Source organism: Haliotis rufescens, unplaced genomic scaffold (genome assembly GCF_023055435.1).
Source record: "Haliotis rufescens isolate VD_foot unplaced genomic scaffold, xgHalRufe1.0.p SCAF_7, whole genome shotgun sequence".
NCBI classification, from domain to species: domain Eukaryota; kingdom Metazoa; phylum Mollusca; class Gastropoda; order Lepetellida; family Haliotidae; genus Haliotis; species Haliotis rufescens.
Window position 1 is genome coordinate 4,858,910 of NW_025964361.1, and position 21,314 is coordinate 4,880,223.

The 21,314-nt window shown below is 44.0% G+C and overlaps 1 protein-coding gene across 1 annotated transcript in view; it reads right to left on the reverse strand.

The window, feature by feature from the left end:
• Positions 1 to 1,477: 1,477 nt before the first annotated feature.
• LOC124149612 (biorientation of chromosomes in cell division protein 1-like 1) overlaps positions 1,478 to 21,314 on the reverse strand; it is a 59,771-nt gene continuing 39,934 nt past the window's right edge. Inside the window, exons 6-16 of the mRNA XM_046521314.2 lie at positions 18,930 to 19,655; positions 17,148 to 17,312; positions 16,718 to 16,803; positions 15,443 to 15,543; positions 12,809 to 12,879; positions 12,013 to 12,120; positions 11,632 to 11,702; positions 9,853 to 9,973; positions 8,343 to 8,507; positions 7,865 to 7,958; positions 1,478 to 7,432 (exon numbers count right to left, since the gene is read on the reverse strand). Coding sequence (XP_046377270.2) covers positions 3,414 to 7,432; positions 7,865 to 7,958; positions 8,343 to 8,507; positions 9,853 to 9,973; positions 11,632 to 11,702; positions 12,013 to 12,120; positions 12,809 to 12,879; positions 15,443 to 15,543; positions 16,718 to 16,803; positions 17,148 to 17,312; positions 18,930 to 19,655 — 5,727 coding nt within the window. The 3' untranslated portion in view covers positions 1,478 to 3,413. The remainder of the gene's footprint in view (positions 7,433 to 7,864; positions 7,959 to 8,342; positions 8,508 to 9,852; positions 9,974 to 11,631; positions 11,703 to 12,012; positions 12,121 to 12,808; positions 12,880 to 15,442; positions 15,544 to 16,717; positions 16,804 to 17,147; positions 17,313 to 18,929; positions 19,656 to 21,314) is intronic.

The window sequence follows — 21,314 nt, forward strand, 5'->3', positions numbered from 1 at the left end:
CAAAACGAAACTATGATACTCATATCAAATACATCCCCATCGAATAACCATTTCTTTTTTTCATATTTAGCCACCAGGTGTGTGTTCCTCCTTTGACAATCAGTTTAAAAGATGAAACAGTTTATAATGACTTTGTTATAGTATTTGGAGCACGTGTACTAAATCTTGACACAATTGGCTTCGTTTAAGAACCTTCCGGCCCAGCGTGTAGGGCGTGGTACTGATACGACCCTACTTTCTGAAGTGCGAGATCATCTTTTGACCCATTACAGTACTTCAGAATTCTCGTTGAAGATGTATTTTGCCTGTTGATCTTTCATTTATATGTACCTAATATACTGAAGAACATTAGAAACGAAACGCTTTCCTTATAAGATAACCTCTGGGTAAATCTGCTTGGGTATTGAAAGCTTAGAAGTACCGTTACAGATCTGAGGATGTCATCGACTGTTGTCGCAGATGATGCCGTTACAGAACCACGTGACATAGGTCAGGACGTTTTCTGGGTTATGTTTCAAAAAGGGATCTTACATCTCATAGTCGTAGCGCTAAGACCGCTGTGTGATCCAGGTTCCATGACTTAACGTCATTATATAAACAACATTTTAATTTAAACATCGTTTCTATTGTTCCAGCATACTACGGATTCCCGTTCAGCCGGAACCAGTCAAAAGTCCGGATTATAGGGTACTCAGTATTGTAGAAACTGTGTGTCCAAATACATTCTAAACACTCCCGTGTAGATTTGGGTTAGAATAGGTCTTCAGCATACCATGCTTGTCGTAAGAGGCGACTAACGGGATCGGGTGGTCAGGCTCGCTGACTTGGTTGATGCATGTCATCCCAATTGCATAGATCGATGCGCATGATGTAAGTTACTGGATTGTCTGGTCCAGAGTCGAATATTTACAGACCGTCGAGATATAGCTGGAATATTGTTGAGATCGACGTTAAATACAAACAAACAAACATTCCAGACAACCATTGCCTACAACGTTAGGGTTCCGGATTAGCGGGATGTGATCGATCCTTCAGATTGCGTTCGTTCCGAGACAAAGGAATATATAATTCTCAATTGTGGTTTCAAATATGTCCCATCAAATGTGACCTCAAACATATGCCATCAATTAGACCTCAATTAGATCCCATCAATTGTTCCTTAACAATATCCCAACAATTGTTCCATAAATGGGTACCACCAAGTGTGACCTCAGATAGATTCCCTTAATTGGACCTCAAGTAGATCTCTCCAATTGTTCCGCAACAAAATAACAACTGTTCCTTAAACAGATCCCATCAAGTGTGAGATTCCCTACAGTGTGACCTTAATAAATCTCTCAATTGTGACCCCAGATCTATCCCATCAATTGTTATCTCAAACTGATCCCAACAACTGTAACCTCAAACAGATCCCATCGAATAAATCTATTTCTGCTTCCGGTAGTTCAAAATATTCGCTATGGAAAAACAACAAATATTTTATTTTCAGATGAAGGGATTGGTTTATTAACAAAATATAACAACATATGATACAGGTTGTGGATGTCCACATCGCGATGTGTGCTCAGTATTAAACAAGGAATATAAGTGAGTCGTCTCTTCCTCTATCTACAGTATACATCTTCCTGAAGCAAGGGAGTTAACTGACTGTAAAAGTCCAGTTTCCACCCTTGCCGAACTAGGCTTTTATTACGAGTCATGGACCTTCTGGGCCTCTCCAATGGACCAATCAGATTCCACCTCTCGTATCACTTGCATTTCTATCAAACAAAATGGCGGCGTCCAGTCAAGACGATCTGATCGATAATCAAGTTTTATAGTGTAATAAAACGGGTGTAACATCGCGAAGTGCATCAAAAATTGATGAACACCTTGATTAGAAACATTAAAAGATTTTGAAAATATTTGTTGACAACGAGTTGGCGGTGTACATGCTTTTCAAATCCTGCAATCGACCGAAATCTACACGACAATTTACTGACCGGGTTTCGATTTCGTTGCACGATTTTGATTGGACTATGCATAGCCTCGTTAATCCAGCCAAAATGTAAGTCCATAATACCAGCCTAGTTCGGCAAGGGTTGAAACTGGACCTTTATAGTCAGTTAACTCCCTTGCCTCGGGAAGATGACAGTATACAACTAATAACGCGCCGCAACACACGCAGGGTCGGACGTGACTCCATGTTCAGCACTTTGGAATATACAAGTTACAAGGAGTCCTCATCTGTATCAAAACTATCCAATGACGAGCTGCCACTCAAGTTTACACCAACGAAAGTCGCAGTAAGAAATATACAATTTCCACTGATAACTGATATAGGCACAAAACATGCATAGTCATATTTGTACATTGTATGAAATTAAATAATATACATCTAGATATATATGTATGCGACATATGATGACATTTTGAAAGACTTATGAGTTGTTTACTCACGCTATGATTGTAGGATTATTTTAAGGCACTATTGTGGAATACGTCATTGGACGTTTGTAAGCAGGCATAATAAGGCATGTTGGTTAACTTATTCCGTATTTGCACCATCCAAGCCATACAACTTACATTTCTGAATGAAAAGACGATACCTATAAATGTTCATCACACTAATATCAAGTACATCAGGAAGTCATTTTCTTCATCTATCAAATGCATTCATTATGGGTCATAGTGTCACTGTCGAGGTAATTTGAACTTCTGTATAAGAACTCTCGCATCAGGCGGCGTCGGTAAGCACACGCTATATCTACTGTAGTTTTCAATGTTTATCAGACATAAATAAATGCGGCGTTCCGTTTTGTACCCGTTTATCAACCTCGGATGTCGTCGTCGTATCGTCGCAGATCTACGCTACTACAACACCCGTCGTGCACGTTGTCGTTTCCGTGGCAAGAAGCACGTGCTGTCATCAGCTGGAAGAATTTCGTTGCATTGTGTCAAGTCGTGTTCTCTATCAACTCAATGTACACTATTTACATATTTTGCTAATTGAATACATTAGCCGAGACATAAGGGCTCTGCGAAGGACTATATAATTTTTTAGCACCGGGTATGGAACCGGTGGCTAGGTCACCCTCCCACCTCTCGTCCCACCTCTCGTCCTGTCTCGTCCCTCTGTTAGTCTGTCTGTGTGTCCGTCGCACTTGCGGCTAGGACCACCAACGTCACGCGCATGTCACGCACTGGTTCAACTTCTCTTATCACAGAATCAAGTGACATTGCTCCACCAATGACACGCCACCTCGCCATGTATGGTGTGAGACCACGAGAAACATTGAGACCAATAGGAACTGGGCCAGCCCAATCTCTAGAGTCCATCAGTTGTAGACTCGAGTACACAGCCGCAGTTATCACATAAATAATATGCGCCAGGATCTGACGTCAGGGGAAGTCTCTCAGTCATTATTTAAGCCTTATTTCACGGCTTTCCTTCGTACTGACGCCTTTTCAGGGGAATCTGTTTTTGTGGAGGACGTTCCTCTCATGGAGAGGCGCTCCTTCGGTTTATTGAGTCCCATTCTTTTCAAGAAGGACGGGGATTTGTCCATAGAACTTCCTTCTGAATCGGTTTCCGTTACAGTCGAAAGAGAATTGTTCATGTTATTTTTGTCTGGAGATTCAGACTTTTTCACACCTCCGATTTTGTTGAGGAAAGGTCTTCCTTTCTTCTCCGATTGGGTCTTCTCCCTATTTGTCACCGGAGTTTCAGTGTGAGATGGCTTGGGCGTGGACGACCTGGAAGACGGGAGCCTCAGACTGGAGGTCCGAGAGAGGGGTGAAGTTGTTGCTGGAGACATGGCCCGCCCCGATGATGCTGATGGAGGTGGAGGGGCGTGTCTTTTGGTCCTGGGAGGAACGGATGGTGAGGCGGAGTCTGTGCTTTTCTGCGCCTTGGATGAAGCAGTAGGTGACATGAAGGAGGGTTTCTTCTTTCCTTCAGATGTCACGGGAGTTGAGCTTCTCTTGGGTTCAGCTGAGGTTGGCCCCAATAAAGAACTCCTCTTCGACGACGAGACCCTCATAGACTGGGTCCTGTTGAGAGTGGAAGGAGTAGTAGGTCTGGAGCTAGCTGCTGGGGTTGTGGGTCGGGAGGATGGAGACAATGTGTTGTTCAGCCTGGTCTTTGTTGGGGAACTGGCTGTAGAGGTCGATGAAGACAAGCTTGTGTTGGAACCTCCCACCTTAGATTTGTTCAGATTTGTAACAGGGGAGCCGGTGGAGGCACGAGACTTTGTCCCACGGATGGAGGTCCTTGCCGCTGTATTTCTGGTAAAGGATGCGGAAGCAGATGCACGTGTAGCTGCTTCTGCCCGCATCGATGCTCGTGCAGAGATATTGCGACTGAGGGGACTAGGCGATGGTGAAGCCCTGCCGCTATCAGTGCCAGTGGAATCTGCTCTAACTCTAGCCGAGGCGCTAGCTGTGCCTTTCATGAAACCAGGAACTGAGCGACCCGTCTTTGCCTTTGTTTGGGACTTAGGTGTATCTTTAGGCGTAGATGGTCTGGAGGTCTTTGGAGAAGCTGCTCTTTTCGGTGTTGTTGTTGTTGTTGTTGTTGTTTTGCTGGCCAATTTAGACTCTTTATCACTCCAGACATCTTCCTTTGAAGTGCCATGACCACTATCTGGAGATGTTGCTGAATAGTCTACCGATGAATCCAGAGAGGAGTTCTTGCTGTTCTGTCCTTGACTGCTGGCCATGACGGACGCAGTCCAGCTCTCCGTCCTCTGCTTGCGACTGTCCTCTTCAGGTAGGGCTACATTGGCTATTAGGTCGCTGTTGGCAGGCCTGTATCGGTAGGAGTCGGCTTTCCTTGAGAGAATCGGTGTGCTTAGGAATTCAGAGTCTACATTGCTACTAAGAGACGTTCTTTGTGAGACAGTTCCTGACATGCTTTCAAAGCCTTCGTCACGTTCATTGCTACTGGCGTAACTACTGGCATAGCTGCTTCTTGAACCAACTTCGGTCTTGAGATCCTGGTCGTGGTCATGATGTAAACGATTATGAGGCATTAGATGTCCCTCATGGTCAGCGACATTTTCATAACCACTGATCCTTCTCTTATCGTTTCGCTTCTGACGCCATTTGGTAATGGCTAATAAAGGACTTTCATCGTCATCATCGAACTGGCGATTCCTAACGTTAAGACGAGCTACAGACTGCTCGACACTTGAGTTGTAATCTGTCTCTGAGTTACCTTGACGTATCGGGGAAACTCTTTGGGTCTTTTCTTCCAGACCCACACTTCTTCTCCTCTGTTCTGGGGAGGAGTCACCATCACTTAGGTTTTCAGCTTGCAGAGTTTCAGTGGAAGTGTTGGTAGATTTGATTGAGAGACGACTCTGACTTTTCGGGCTGTCGCTCTTAGCGGATGAAGGACGTCGTTCTGGTATTTTCATCATTTCATTGTCACTGTCATCGCTAGGAACATACACACCATGCCGACGAGGATCCATAGACAGTCGACTAGCACTCCCTCTGAGTATTGCACGTTTCTCGTCAGTGGTATCAGGGGCACTACCACTATTTCTCATCGTAAACTCATCCTTTTCATTCATCGCGTTCCTTGCCACAGATTCATCATAGCTTTTAGACCGGCTCATCCCCACTTCCAGCTCCTTGAGGGCCTTGTCCACTGAATCCTTCTCCACATTGCTCTTGCATCTGCTACTGACTGAATCACTTTCAGCTTTCTTTGAACCGAACCGGTCTCTATTGAACTTTTGCTTCCCAGTCAGCTTCCCAGACTTTTCTCTGTCGGGGCTCACCTTGCTGTCATCAGCTTCTCCGGTGGACTTCCTTCTGGGGGGAATGATAGGACTTTTGGAAGGATCTGGCCCTTCTGTTGATGAATGTGGCTTTGTATCTGGCTCTGGCATCTTCTGTTTTAAGGCACTCTGTACTTCATCGAGAGAAACATGAGCCCGTTTCTTTCGAGTTTCTCTTTTGGCTTTGAGAACGATTTCAGAATTGGGAGTGGAAGACCTGTCACTTTCTTTCGACATAAGTTCAGGTCCAGCACTTACAGGCCTCTTTTGCATCGGCCGGGAAACACCAACACTGTCTATAGTTCGGTCAGTGTCTTCAATCTTCTTCAAAACATGATCGATATCTGTGCCCATTTTCTGACTGATCTGAGCACGGATAGACAATTTCCCAGAAGTTAAATCAGAATCATCACGAGATCTTTTCTCATTCTCTTTGAAAGACTTTAAGAATATGTCTAATTCAGCAGGATCTAAACTGCTCTGGAAACGCTTAAAAAGTCTTTCGCGGCTTTTCACGATTTTCTGATTTGAGTCAGTATTATTATTATTATTTTCAAGTCCAATAATATCAGAACTAGTATCTCCGTTGATGCTGGTATCTTTACCCACACCGATCACAGGAGTCTCAAGTTTGGATTTTTCATCAATGGTCTGGAGAGCTCGAGGAGATTCGGCACCAGAAATATTAACCCTCCACCTATTAGCTGATTTGGGAGAATCTGGCCCAGAATTTATTGGAATATCAAGCTTCTTGGGAGTGTCTGGAAGCTTCCTCACCCTCTTTTCAACATCATCTGATGGAGGAGGCGTTTTAGTTGCTTCAGGGCCGTCACTTTTACCTTTTGAGTACAATTTTCGTTTAACCCTCTCAAGAACGTCATCCTTCTCATCGTCGTCAGCTTTTACTGATGAGGAAGATGCAACACTGTCACTATCGCTGCCATAACGCCTTGATGTCGTCTTGTCGTACATGCTGCGTGTCCTTCTAAATGGACGCACTGGAGCATCATCTAGTGATGATTCAGAAGAGCGATCAGCGGATGCCACCTTCATCTCTTTCCCAGAATTAGGATCTGGTGAAGCACGACTCTGCTGATCTGTCACTCGAGGAGAAGGTGCTCTTTCCCTGTCTATTATGTCCAACAATCCTTTTCTATCCTTCCTCTTCCGCCTTAAGCTACCATACCGATCAAACGAAAGATCTGGTCCTTTCTTATCCTCACCAACATTATCGTTCAGGAATTCTATGAGAGAAGCGTCATCCTCAGTGGCATAGCTCTTCCTGGATCTGTTTTTTTGGATGTCAGGAATGGCATCCTCAAGGCTACTACAGGTACTTTCAGTGTCCGTTGTGTCCAGACTCTTGTCCTCCAGCTTCTCAGACTTCCTCATGCTTCTCCTCGTGCTCCTCCTCCCAGTCCCATTCCGAACAAATGGATTGTCAGCCACCGCAGCAGCATCTCCAAGCCCACTGATTAGGCCACTAGCAAGGTCCAGGTTCACCTTTTGAACCTTCTTCACGCTGAAGCTTCCATCACTGAACTTGTTGTTGGTCACCCCGGACCTCACATCAGCCAACAGCATATCCACAATGGAACCGTTCTCTGGACTAGTTGGGGAACTTCGGTCCATCGACATATCTCCTGGTTCCTTCAAACCTTCACCTGCAAGAGAAAAAGATATGTCTTAGAATTATATAATACAGTATATAAGGAATAGTTCACCCAAAAGGCCAGATCATTTGTAAGATGACATAAAAAAATAAAAACATTGTCAGAACTAAACCGGGCAAAAGAAACTATACACTTAAAAATGAAATTTGACACAAAAATTACAAATGTTAATAAAACGTTACTAGGCTGAAAGCAGTCGACGAAATACTGTAAACTTCAAGATAAGTGTACAAGTCCAAAATACATCACCGTCAAATAACCATTTCTCTTTTTTTGTTTAATTGTTAGCCACCATCAAACATGAAAGTATACTTTCTTCTGCTCGATAGTGTATTCCAACGTTCAGTGTATAACTGTAACTGTAATTATGTAAATATTCGTTGCATAAACACTCGTGCATGACACGACATGACCAACACTGACCTTGTTTTTCAGCAAGTTTCTTGGAGTTCTCCGACTCCTTCAGCTTTCTCCTGGCTTCAGCCTTCTCCTCCTGTATACGTCGCGACCTGTTCTCCTGCAAACAGATATAATACATTAGATATGTGACGATGATCATAGTATCATATATCAAACACTAATATTTGATTTCACTGATGTTGTAGTCACTTGGATTTAAATTGATACTGTTAGCCAATACATATCAATATTGTCTCAATACATTTCTTAATTTATCCCCTCCCCACAAAAACAAAAGCACTCTGCAATATTTCATCTATACAAATGACTGAGCCAGACAAACCAGTGATTAATATTACGACAGGCACCATACCCCTCAGGTTACAACTAATGCAAGTCACTGAGTCTGATCACCCGATCCATATTACGAGTTACTTTGAAATGTAAATCAATCACTATCAATGTATCCATATATAAATCACCATCAACCTCGGACTCTCACCTCGATAGCCTTCTTGAACCTATCTCTGAATATCTGCAGAGTCTTGAAGCTGTCTTCTAGTTTGAAGCTTCCTGCGTCTTCACAGAAGAAGTCGGCCAACTCCAGACGGAGGGCATCAATGTCCTTCAAGTCTTCCTGCAGCTCCAGCACCTCCTCATTTGCTTCCTGGAATATGACGACATATGATTAGTTGCTTGGATACCATTACATAACACTAATAGCATCTTACATGAATATTCGCTCATTTGAAAAAATCCTGCAAAACAATTAAAACATTGACCACCATTGTGTTTGTTGATACAAAACTAATTCAACAGGCTCCTATTGAGAAAGTCTTCATCTGATCTTCTTAAAACTTAGGAGTGAGTGAATGAGTATGGTTTTACGCCGCTTTTAGCAATATTCCAGCAATATCACGGCGGGGGAGAACCAGAAAAGGGCTTCACACATTGTACCCATGTCGGGAATCGAACCCGGGTCTTCGGCGTGACGAGCGAACGCATAAACCGCTAGGCTACCCGAACGCACCTAAAATTTAGGAAGATGTTCACATAACTCCTCAGTGTCAATAACTGTCCGCGATTGAGGCAGTAGGCTGATCGTTTCCGATGGTAGGATGTTAAAAAATTCATTTCAATGAGAACTTTTTTCAGATCTTGTCCATCCTTTCTACTTACAACGTTGAAAATATTCACATTGACCTGAAGAACAGTTATAGAGTATCAACTGTCCAAAATATATACATACACTAACACATACACCACTCAGGGGATGTGTACGTTGGTATTACCGATGTTCCAATGTTGACTCACACATAACATACATGGCCTCTGCTGTTTTCACAAACTGTCAAATATCAAACGCTGAAGTTTACTCGAAATCCCACTCTAACCACCAAACAATTATCGTGGTAAGTGAATTCTGTGCGTGGTGGCCATAACGTCAAAATAGTCTCGCTTTTTCTCACGGTATCTGATGACATAACTGTATCCCATAACCGCTCGGGCATTATAGCTGTGTATCACATATCTCGCCCCTGGCCTGGGTAAACACACCCGTGTAATAACGTACTGGAACACGCCAAGCACCAACATGGGCATGGGAGGAGAACTGTAACAGTTTGACATGGCCAGCCTCCAAATTACACGCTGGGTAAGCCATCAGACCAAAGGTCGGAATACGTATGCGGAGTATCATTAGTATGATTTGAAGAAGCGGGATGAACATATCTATGATCTGAAGAGGGTAGGGTTTAAGCCGCGTTTTGTGATATAGTCATGGGAGAAGGGACAAGGATTGGGTTCATACTGTGTACCAATGAGGTAATCGAACCTTGGTCGTTTCAGTGACGAGCGAACGCTTTAACCCCTGGGCTACCCTACACCATTACAATCTAGTATATTGGCATTACAATCCCAAACATCAATTCACCACATCTGCAACAAACATAAGACTCCATTTCGTTTAACTAACTGATTTCTGGGTTTGTGATCCACACAAATAAACTCACCATCAGGAAAGACGCCATTTGGGATTTGAAGTCATCGCCAGTCTTGCTGATCTGGTCAGATATGTCCTTGACCTTGTTAGTGATGCCGTTGATGTCGGACATTAGACTGTCCATAGCGGTGCTGTAAGAGAGAAAAGTGATATCATTATTGCGACTACCCTGCATCAACAACTCAAGCTACCACGCACCTGGTTTACATCATAGCCCAGAACAGATGTAGAGACGACCGTTTCAATACCATCGCAAGTGTGTGAGTAAATTGACTTTAATGCCACTTGAACACTATTCTAGTTAAACCACGGCGCTCAGCTTAAACCCAGAGACACACCTCAAGTGGCACAAGTTGTACCACCTGAAAACGATCACGGTATGCTGCTGACAGACTGAGGATTTTAATTACACTATTGCACAAGCATCACAGGGGCGCCAGCGATGGACAATGGGTAATATCCCTTGGATAGAACCGACCAAGAGCTATGCTACCCAATCATTCGTTCGACACTGACACCTCCTTTTAAAGTGCAATACTCGTGACTACTAAGAGAGGATCCCACACAGGCGATGTTAAAAACCTCTTTAACGAACGTACGTCCGTAGCGGAATGCAGTCTGTTCCTGAACAACACATTGACTTAAAGGTCATCTACTGCTGAGTATTTATTATGGTCTTGAAGTGCGTGGTTTTGTGTATGTTAATGGATTCGCTGGCTGCACTCTCGGAATGAATAACATCAAGCGTATAAAAGGACCCGAATGCACTCTGTGCATGTACCATTGATACTGCGGGTCAGGTCATGTCATGATGGAGCCCCATGTTGCCTCTGCGACAGGTCATAACATCAAACCTGTGTGACAGTCTGTTCCTCTTGACCCGCCCTAACGCTACCCCCGATGTCGATGAGTGTAGGAATGCTGTGACGACGTGCGGAGTGAGCAGCGACACCACAACATTCCAGTAAACTCTACACAGAGCAGGTAGTGTGTCTCCACTGGGTCTGGTTCGGTTCACAATGAAATATCAGAGGTATTGTATTCTACAAGACATAACCTGGATCAAAGAGGGTATCACACTTCGCCTTGTTTACCCTCAACGTTATTTCATAACAACTGCACTTTCCTGCGCTGTGACACACAGCCAACACGTGAAGAAATGCATTCACGTATTAGATACGTGATTGTGCTCACAAACCTTATCTAACAATGCATAGGGGTGGTTTGGTCTGAAACAGTTCTTTATATTGCCTTCCTGTCTCTTCAAAAGAATGAACCAGGGGCGTTTCACAAAGCCAAATCAGCGCCACGGCTGTCCTATCTCCAATACTATAACATAGATTTAGGATAGCCTTAACGCTAAGATCGCTTTGTGAAACGGTCCTCTGAAGTAGAGGTCTTTAAAGGCAATGAGTGAATGAGTGAGTTGGGTTTAACACCGCTTTTAACAGTTTTCCAGTTATATCACGGCGTGTCAGCTTAATGTGGGAGGAAAGCCCGAAGTGATGCAGGTCTCAGACGTTTACCACTTCGGTGAAACCCACGGGCACGGGTATGGTGCCGACAAACCTAAAAACATAATCGGGCGTACCGGGATTCGAACCCACAATCATAGGTTTCTGGCGTGCCCAAGCTGTGTGGTTGATCTAACACAACACAGAGAGCATATTAATGTTATAGGACATTAAAGGATTATTATAGCGCACAGAGCACTTATGCACAGTGAATGCTGCGCTATACAAATGCATAAATTATTATTATTATTATGCAAATTACAATAAAAACTTACTTGGAAGCATCCTTCAAGAAAGTCATCTCCTCGGGGAAGTTCAGAAGCTTTGGGTTCTTCTCTTCCGCTTCCTGGTAATGAGAATATAAATTAACAAATGAAACAATTTTCTCAATGCCCCATATATAAAATATTTTTACAATTTAGCTGTGTCGCCTTTACGCAACACCTAGTGTCATCCCAGTTACAGGCATGGATGTGTGGTGGTATTTAAATTTGCTACTGTTCTATGTCTGGGAAACTACCACGTTGCCCTCGATATGTCATACATCACAGAACAATGACACATTGCTTTACTTTTTTTCAACAATGTACAGGATTCGTTGATCTATGTCACTGATAAATTTTATTTAATGAAACCACGGTAGACATTAAGCTCACCTGTGCTACATAGTGGAGTAGATTCATCCGAGGTTTGTTGGCTCTGATCTCGGTGAGCTTCAGCAGTGATGACAGCTTAAACCCTGCAGCATTGCCGGCATAATTACCCTGAAAGGAGATAATTATGTTCAATTAAAATATATAACACAACCTTCAAGAAGTCTGAAGCAGGTATTACTCACGGTCCTATAATCTCTTCTCAATAAAAGGATTAAATTTACAGCGTCTCTTTTTATTATAATTATGAAAAATGAAAGACGATAATTACATATCTTCCTATTCCTTCAATACCTATTCTGCTCTTTGTATGGTGATAGTTAAATGCATGATGAGCCTGTCAGAATAATTTAGTGGGAAGATGAGCATTCTTTCTGCACTGTCATTGTAAATTAGCATGTGCATTCAGTGATGTACAGTTAAACCGCGCTTATCCGGACACTACCGTTCCGCAGTAAACGTCCGGGTTATCAAATCTGCATATTTAAATAACCCCATACAATATCGACCAGATGAACAGGTTTTCGGATTATCGAGGCTCGGATTAACGAGGTTCGCTGTATTTTGAACTTCAGCAACAGCGATTACACATTACGTGATTCTGTGACAACTTGTGTGAGAGGAGGTTGCAACGCGGTATTGCTTGTGAGAAATTAACCTCTCTGTTTACAAATCTAACTGAAGGTCGTGTCTCTTTGTTAGTTAGTTTGTTAACTTTCCCTGAACAACGCTGTACGGCCCACATAACGCGGGTTTAGTAAACGCTAGTGTGATGACTCGGTTACGGCGGTCGACTTACAGCGTTCAGGTAATTTCCAGCTATCAACACCAGGTAAATCAGCTCACGAAGGGACCGGCTCTCTTTGATCTCTGAAATATACAAAGAAAGGTGATTAGCTTAATTCATTGTAATGTGCGTTTATATACTTGATTGACATTAACAATATCCGGACGCCCGTCTTGTTTTACTAAACATCACGACAACAAGGGATCTGATCCTCTTGCGATAAAACCTAATATATAGCGTCCAAACACGACTCCCGCACATACAACTGTAAACAGCAGAAAATTCGTGTTGAAAGTAATCTTTTCAAATCGCTGAGGGTAGTTTCAGAAGCTCTGTAAAGGGTGCGGTCTCTCGGTGCATATTGTAATACAACTCCGAAAGGAGGTGAAATTCGTTCATAGTCCACATACACGTGGTCTTAGGGTCATTTACACAGTAACAACCACAGCGATCACCTAATCACTGATCTAACTTTGCAGAAAATTGCATGTGCCTTCATAATGCTTCCTGGCAACATTCTCTACATCTGAAACCCCGTAATCATATCATTAGGGCTGGAGATGTTCAGTCGAGTGTTACGCTCGACTATAGGTATTTGTGTAAGTATTGGGGCTTATTTAGATAACCGGTTGTTGAACATTTCCGATGACAGGGGTCCTGATGTTTGACTATGTAACATGCTTTAGGTACGTAATAAAGTGATGGTTGGGTTTGGGCTGCAGAGGTGGGGATTAGGGAGGAGGGGGGGGGGGGGGGGGGGGGGGGGGGGGCATAGATTGTTGTGGGGCAGAGGGGTTGGGGGGTTGGGCAGAGAGGGACATGGGAGAGCAGAGATTGGGTTGGGGCGAGCACAGATTAATGTGGGATAGAGAGATGGTGTAGGGGCAGGGGGAGAGCAGAGTTTGGATTGGGGTAGCACATGTTTGGATGGGGATGCAGAGATGGGAATGAGGGGGGAGCACAGATTGGTGAGGGGGGGGGGCAGAGATAGGGTTGGGGGAGCACATATCGGGGTGGGGTAGCAGAGAGTTGGGGGAGTACAGATTTGGGTTCGGTATCAGAGAGGGGGATGGGGTTGCAGAGGTGGGGGGGGGGGGGGGGGCATCAGGGAGGGGTCGGGGGAGCAGAGAAGTGGGTGGAAATAGAGATTGGGTAGGGCGGCAGTGATGTGAGCCGATGGGGGCGATGGTGAGGGGGGAGGGGAGGGGGGCGAGCGGGCAGAGATGAGGGATGGGGGAATATAACACGGGGATATATCAACCTGTCAAAACAATCCCTGTTTACTTTACCAGAAACTGAACTCTTCATAATATTGATACATATAATACACTCGCGTGCGGCAGAGGAATATGTCAACGTTATGTAAGCCTCGACATGGCGTAACCGTACCATCAGCACAGCGGGCCTGGATGGGAGATTGAATTAACCGTTAAGTGTCCGTGCGTGACGGCCAGACTTGGGGCTGTGTCCAGAAATGTTGACCGCGGGGGAACACAACCCCAGGGTCGGGTTTCAAAACCACTTATACAAATCCTCCTCCCCAATTACAAGATCATAGCGGGGCGTGCTGATCTACATACATATCACAGGCAGAGACATGGCAGTGCGCGGCATAGATTTCAGGGTAGAGTGAAGAACTACAGGATATATTTGTAAAATCCCATCACTAACAACACTGACGATTGTGTAGTGGGGCGGGGATAGATTTAGGGGGTAGTATCAGAGTACAGGGGATAATTTCGGGGGGGGGGGGGGGGGGGGGGGGGGGGAGGTGTCCAGCACTATTGAAAAGAGGTATTTTGGGTGTAAACAACGTATTTAACAGCTCGTACAATTACAGGACGGTATACACGGAGGCAAACACTCTTCACCGCATTCTTTGAATATCAGAGTATATAATTCGGCCAATGCAACATTTTGCTGATTTTTTTCATCCACATGTATTTAAGCACAAGGAAAGTGAGTATATTAACATCAACAACAACATTAATAACAACTGTGGTTGATAATTATGGTAATAATAAAACTCTAATAATAAAAGAAAGTATACGCCCATGTTTGAGGGTGGTTAAACAAACACAAAATGGTTAAATTCAATGGTGATGTATTTCATAGGCATATCATAGCTGTGGCCTTTAAGTTTGCAGTGTTTCGGCGACTGTGTTCAGCACAGTAACGTTTTGATAACGTTTATTAATTTTGGTTCAAATCCAGTTCATGAAAGTGTATACTTTCTTGTCTTTCAGTTTACTTTTGCGTGCAGGATTAACTATTTTCCTTTGTTTCAACCCAAAGATGTTCAAACAACATTGGTTCAGCTTGCAGTTGAGTCATTTCGTGAGGGGCGGTTTTGTAGCCTAGTGGGTTTGGTTTGGTTGGTTTGTTGTTTAACGCCGCACTCAGCAATATTCCAGCTATATGCTTTCGCTCTTCACGTCGAAGACGACCCGGGTTCGATTCCCCACATGGGTACAATGTGTGAAGCCCATTTCTGTGTCCTCCGCCGTGATATTGCTGGAATGTTGCTAAAAGCGGCGTGAAACTATACTCACTCACTTATTTCGTGAGGAAGACCAACAATAAAAATGAAGATCATCATTGTTACATCAACATCATCATCATCATCATCATCATCACGGCTCCTACCTTTAGCGGCAGCAATGATGGCTTCCACAGAGGGCCCTATCCATTCCATGTTGGCGTGAAACTCTTCCTTAATAAGCATCCCGTCGATGCGGAGTTTGTAGCTGCAAGAATACAACGGAATCTAAACATTTGATGTCACCTTCAACAACGCATATAAAGAATCCTATATGTATCGGACCTTTCTGTCGCTTCTGAAGTATTAATATATTCATTGTTTGTGAATCATCGTTAAAAACACACTAAACACCGTCCAGCTGACAATTAAGCGTCTGGCAAAAACATCCGCCTACAGGCACACGCATAAATGCCACATTAAGAAGCTTCATTAATCCAGCTCACTTTGATATATATGTGTATTTCAATTAGCTTCCCCATAATGTTGTAACAAGAACAGATTCTGTCAATCAAATACACTCGCTGCTCGAGCTACGAACCTACACCACGTAATGATAAATACCCCGTACAGCTGAGACACATAAAACTCCGAGGAGGTACAGATACATAGACCCAACTACACACAATATTACACCTCTGTGAAGATCATATGGAGTACGCAGAACAACAAGTTAAAGTGGTCGAGAAGTATGGTCAGCAAAGGCTGAGATGACATTACCAAGACAACTATTACATATAAAAAAAGATGAAAGGGTCTTCTCGACCAGCCGCATGACCCCACCGTCCATGAGTCCACCTGTCTCCCCCTCCGGCTACCTGAGGGGTGTAGGGGTATAGGATTTATTACCAGGCTTTGGGGGACGAAGGATCACAATGTCATATCCGGGTGCTCCCGTAATATATGGGCGTCTAGATCATAAACATCCCATCAAAAAGCTATTCGAGCAGCGATTGTTTATCATACGGTATTAAACAATGTTCTGAAGGGTTAGCTGGTGTTAATAGCCTTCCCCAATAGCAGTGTATTACATGGTTATCACAAGTACTTCAGAAGGTTCTCATACTTGAAATCAGTTGTATGGAAGATACAACTAAACCTCGTTTATCCAGACGGTTGTCTTTCTGGATTAACGAATTATGGACCATTTTCAGAATTGTTCTGCTCCAGGTTAAGATATGGTAGATCTCGCCTAATACCGATTTGTCATACAAGATTATGTCGTGCACACCATTAGACTGGTGAATAAGTTTATGTTGAACGCATCAATAATTAGAAATGTCTCTTAATTAAGCAAAGAGAGCTTCACAGACATGATATATCCTCGGTTTTCAGTACATATAAATGTATGATCCTCGGTGTATTCATCATGTCTAACTTACTTTGGCAAGCCTAGGAGGCAGACGAAAAACTTTTCAGCATTTCCTAGCTTTTCCTTATCACCATCGAAACTTCGGAAGACTTCAATCTGGAAAGACAAAATGCGTTATGATGAATGTTTAAACAAAGACAAATGGTTGATGGACCTGGTACGTTGTTATTTAATTGAACGACATTTGATGGGCAGGTCGATATGTCCTTACGAAGGGATACAGAAATGAAGAGGAGAGACAGAGGTGGTGTTTGGGGGAGTGGGGTGGGGTGGGGTGGGGTGGGGGGGGGGGGGGGGGGGGAGAGAGTGAGACAGGGAGGGGCGAGAGACAGAGAGATGACTTGAGAGATAGATTTTGAGAAGAAGAGGGAGAGACAGAGGTGATGGGAGAGACAGAGCGAGTGGGGACAGACGCAAAGAGGAGTGAGAGTTGTAGGTACCTCATCAACTGGCGGGAGAATCTTTTGCAGACCCTTCAATTTTTCAGCTCCGAACTTGCCACTGCTACCTTCTCTCAGCAGACGAACTATCTCTTCGTTCGGCATCTTGAATTGCTTCAAGAAAATGTTGACGTTGAGACTTCGTTTACCGTCCAGAAGGGTGATCTGAAGATAGAAAGGTCGGGGTTACCAAGGGAGACAATCGGAATATCCATTAACCATTGACGTTAAGAAGTTAGATCTGAGAAAGAGAGCGCTACCAAGGGGGACAATCAATATATAGCAAAACATTTGCCGACAATGATTTTGATCAAGGCCAAGGTCACAAAGGAGGCCTTCAACGTAAATGATCTAGTATTGCTGGAAGACACTTTACAAAGGTCTAATAGAAGATTGTGCATCTATACACCCGCAAACATAATTTAGTCAGATTGAGAGAAATGGGTAGTTTGTACATTTGTCGCAACATTTAACATTACTATAGCTATGGCCCATTCATATACTATCCACCACTCCAGGGATATATTGACACGCTTCAATGTTTTGATCGTCTGCTTAATACGTGAAGGTATATTGATTATATCAAGGCTAAACACCCGTCAGTAATGATGACTCATACACCCGTGGGCCTGTGTCAAACGCATTATCACCCAATCAGGCCCCCTAAACTCCGGTCCCTCACTACCCGAGTCTGCCACTGGATCAGTGCTAGGGCGACATCTCAGACACGCAAGTGTGTGTGGTGAAGCTCGAAAAACGTTACGTAAACCTCAAAGTTGGTCCGATCTGCGAGTTTTTTTACACTGATATATTGACAAAAATGCCTAGTCATATTTCCATTCACGATTATCATTTATCAGTGAAGATCAGTGATACCCAACCCGTCCCTTCGCAGAGCTGGGGATTCTTTTGTCTATGCTGAGAAAGACACTGGTTTTCTGGGTCAGAATTGACGGGGCTAAATGACTTGAAAGTATCTACCCGGCGATCTTCTTCTACGTTACGCATGCGCGGTTCCGAGTCTCATCTCTAACATTGGAAGGGTAAGCAGACGACACTTAAGCTGATGCCTGTGCAACCAGACAATGGAGGTTGACGAGCGGGTAATGTCGGCAACCCCCATGCATATTTTTCCACGCCACCCTAATGTTTCTACGTCTTTGCCAGACCCCACACACGCTGTCTACCCAACGTGCCATCTCACCACTGCTATCAGATTTACGTGTCTACGGAACAGGAGTGGGGACAGACGGTCGGTGGGTTAATAACAAACATGGAAATGGACTTAGTGATCTATCCGTAACATGCACATCTTCGCTGTCAACCGGAGGACGACTCGATATTAGGAATCTCGTTAAACTGGTCGTAAACATGGAGTCGTTTTACCCTGAAATTTGAACAGGGATGGAAGTAGAGCGTATGGCTGTTCCTGCAACAGTATATATCGTGGATGGAACCTAGTCACGAATACGACAGCTGTGGTGACATAATACCCCAGAGAGGCTATAACTATAACGACAGACTGCTATTGTTTGTTGAGGTGATACACAAGTTGTTCCAGCGTCATGCACGGCTAGCTCCTTCCGACATCTTCTCTTGTTCCTGATCTGTGTCACAGACAGGCATTGTCTTACCATTGTCTTGCATGTGTCCCCAGACAAATAGTCACAATCGGGTACCAGATTCATAAAACATATGACTTTGTTGCACAAAGCTAGAACCATGATGTATCCATTACTGATGACGTCACAAAATACGTCATTTTTACGTCATAATGCTCACCTCGCTACTCTCCCTCTTCTTCTCTGGGGTGCCTGGGCCGTCCTGCCTGGCGGCTGGTCGAGGCTGTGCAACGCTGAACAACTCGTCCATCTTATGATAGTCCATTTTATAGTTGTTGAACAGTTTGCCAACCAATGTCCACAAGTTACTCTTGCCCATCACTTTGTTCATTGAGATTTTATGCCATTGGAACGTCCTCATCTTTGACTTAGGTTTGGGCACATTGACCTGTGGGAGGTTAGAAACCGGTGCTTTGGGTGCGCATCCCGGAGGTGGGGGAGGAGGAGGACATCCTGGGGGTGGAGGTGGAGGAGGTGGTCCTCCTGGTGGTGGCGGAGGGGGTGGAGGAGGCGGAGGGATGGAGGCAGGAGGTGGTGGAGGTGGGGGTGGAGGGGGAGCAAGTGGTGACCCAAGAGGAGGTCGTTCCCCGTCAGGTGTGCTTGGCGCTGACCCCCTCCCAAGCCTCTGTTTTGGGTTTCCGTGTCCACCATCCCCACCTTCCTTGTGGCAGGAACAACAGCACTTAGGGTCCCCCGATCTGTCCAGCTTCCTGGATGTAGACACGAGAAGTTTCTGAGCCTCTGAAGCATTTTCTATAAGCGTTGCCTTGGAGACCAACTGCTCCACACTCTGCCAGACAGTGTCACTGATTGGATCGTTTGGATCTATCTTCAGGAGATGCTGCAGGCATGTGAGGAAGTTCAACTCTTGGGGCGTTGAGCATACCTGTTACGAAAAACAAAGATTTATACCAAAGTGTTATTACCCAAAATATTACAAAGTATTCATGACATTTAAACCTTGCAAATGTATTCATGTCCTCCATCAAGATTTCATCATGTCCTTGAGAAAGTCGTCTTTAAGATCGCGGATATGACTGGCCCCAAAAGGCATTACAGCAGATTGAAAACTTGATCTTAAAATCTAACTGCATTTCCCCCTTAACTAACCAGATTAACAAGTCTACAACACATCACGTATGAGGGTCAGAAGGGTCCATCCCATCCAGCGCATGCAGCCTGGCGTTTGGCACATCGTTTCTACCTGTTGTAGCTTGCATGCTAATCAGCCGAACGCTGCAGGTGCGCGCTTTGCAGTGAAGGTAAAGATATGTACAGGTAGTCGAGGTATTAGGACCGTCTCGCACCTGAGTCCTACCCCGCCCTCCCTCTTCTGGGGACAAAGCCGGACCTGTTGCTATGGGCTGGCACCAGACTGATGATAGAAGCCGCCATGACACCTGAATACTCTACATCTACATAGAACTTACGTCACAGCCTTTGGAACTTCCGCGTTGTTTTTTAATTCACAGTTTCGGTTTGAACTTTAAGAGTTTAAATTACTGTTAACGTATGCACGGTGTCTCAAACACGTGAAAACTCCAGGCTCATTAAAACCGAGGTCTACACGGGACGAACTAGAAGAGCAATTGACCTGCGCAGCATGCCTCTCGAGTCACTATGTTTTCAATCGGAGTACGAACATGTTTTATAAATATTTTGTTACCATAGATACCAAAACGTATCACCGTCCACCAACACCTTAGGCAAACTAAGTCGTACAGTTTGTACAGTTTCTAAAAAAAAGTCACACAAGTCCCCAAACGGGTAAATATTTTCAAAACATAGATTTCAGTAATAATTAGTATACCTGGCTATATTTTCAACACCTGTTGACCAAATCCATATAGGAAAATATTGAGTTGGTTCGTTTTAAGTATCTACTTGGTTTACACAGCCAATAAACGAGGTGTGATAAATTTCCTGTAACATGTTTCAGAGACAGTAAATATTTACTGATGGATGTCCCAAAGACAGGTAGAATTTCAAGCATCGTCATCAGTTGTGTAGAACATGTCATGTCCTAGGCTTGCACTGCACGTGACCTGTACTGCTATGACAGTGACATATGATGAATGTCAATGTGTCTCGTGCGCTATTGTACTATCCCCCGTACAACTGGTAAATATGTAAAGCAATAACCGTGCCTTGACGCGAGGGGCACAGATACTTTGTTGTCTTTGACATTTTGCAGAGATCTATAAGACTTCTAAGAAGTATACGGGTCTTACTCAACAGGAGGGGGTTACTTGAAAAAGGTTAGGAGGACAAATACCTGTGATATTTGACTCTTGCTCTGACATCAATACTCGCTCTGATCTGACTTATAGTATCAAGATATTTAGTGAACCAACAAAGATCCTATTCTTTCATCAGCTAACAAATACACAAACATTTCCTGAAAATGTATGTACCACGCGTGACAATATGAATTCAACGTTTGTTATTTTTAACAGTTAAGGGAAGGTAGTTTAGAGGTAAATATTATGTATGTCATGGTAGAATTGACCTTGATCAAACTTCTTAGGAGCAAACATAAAGGCAC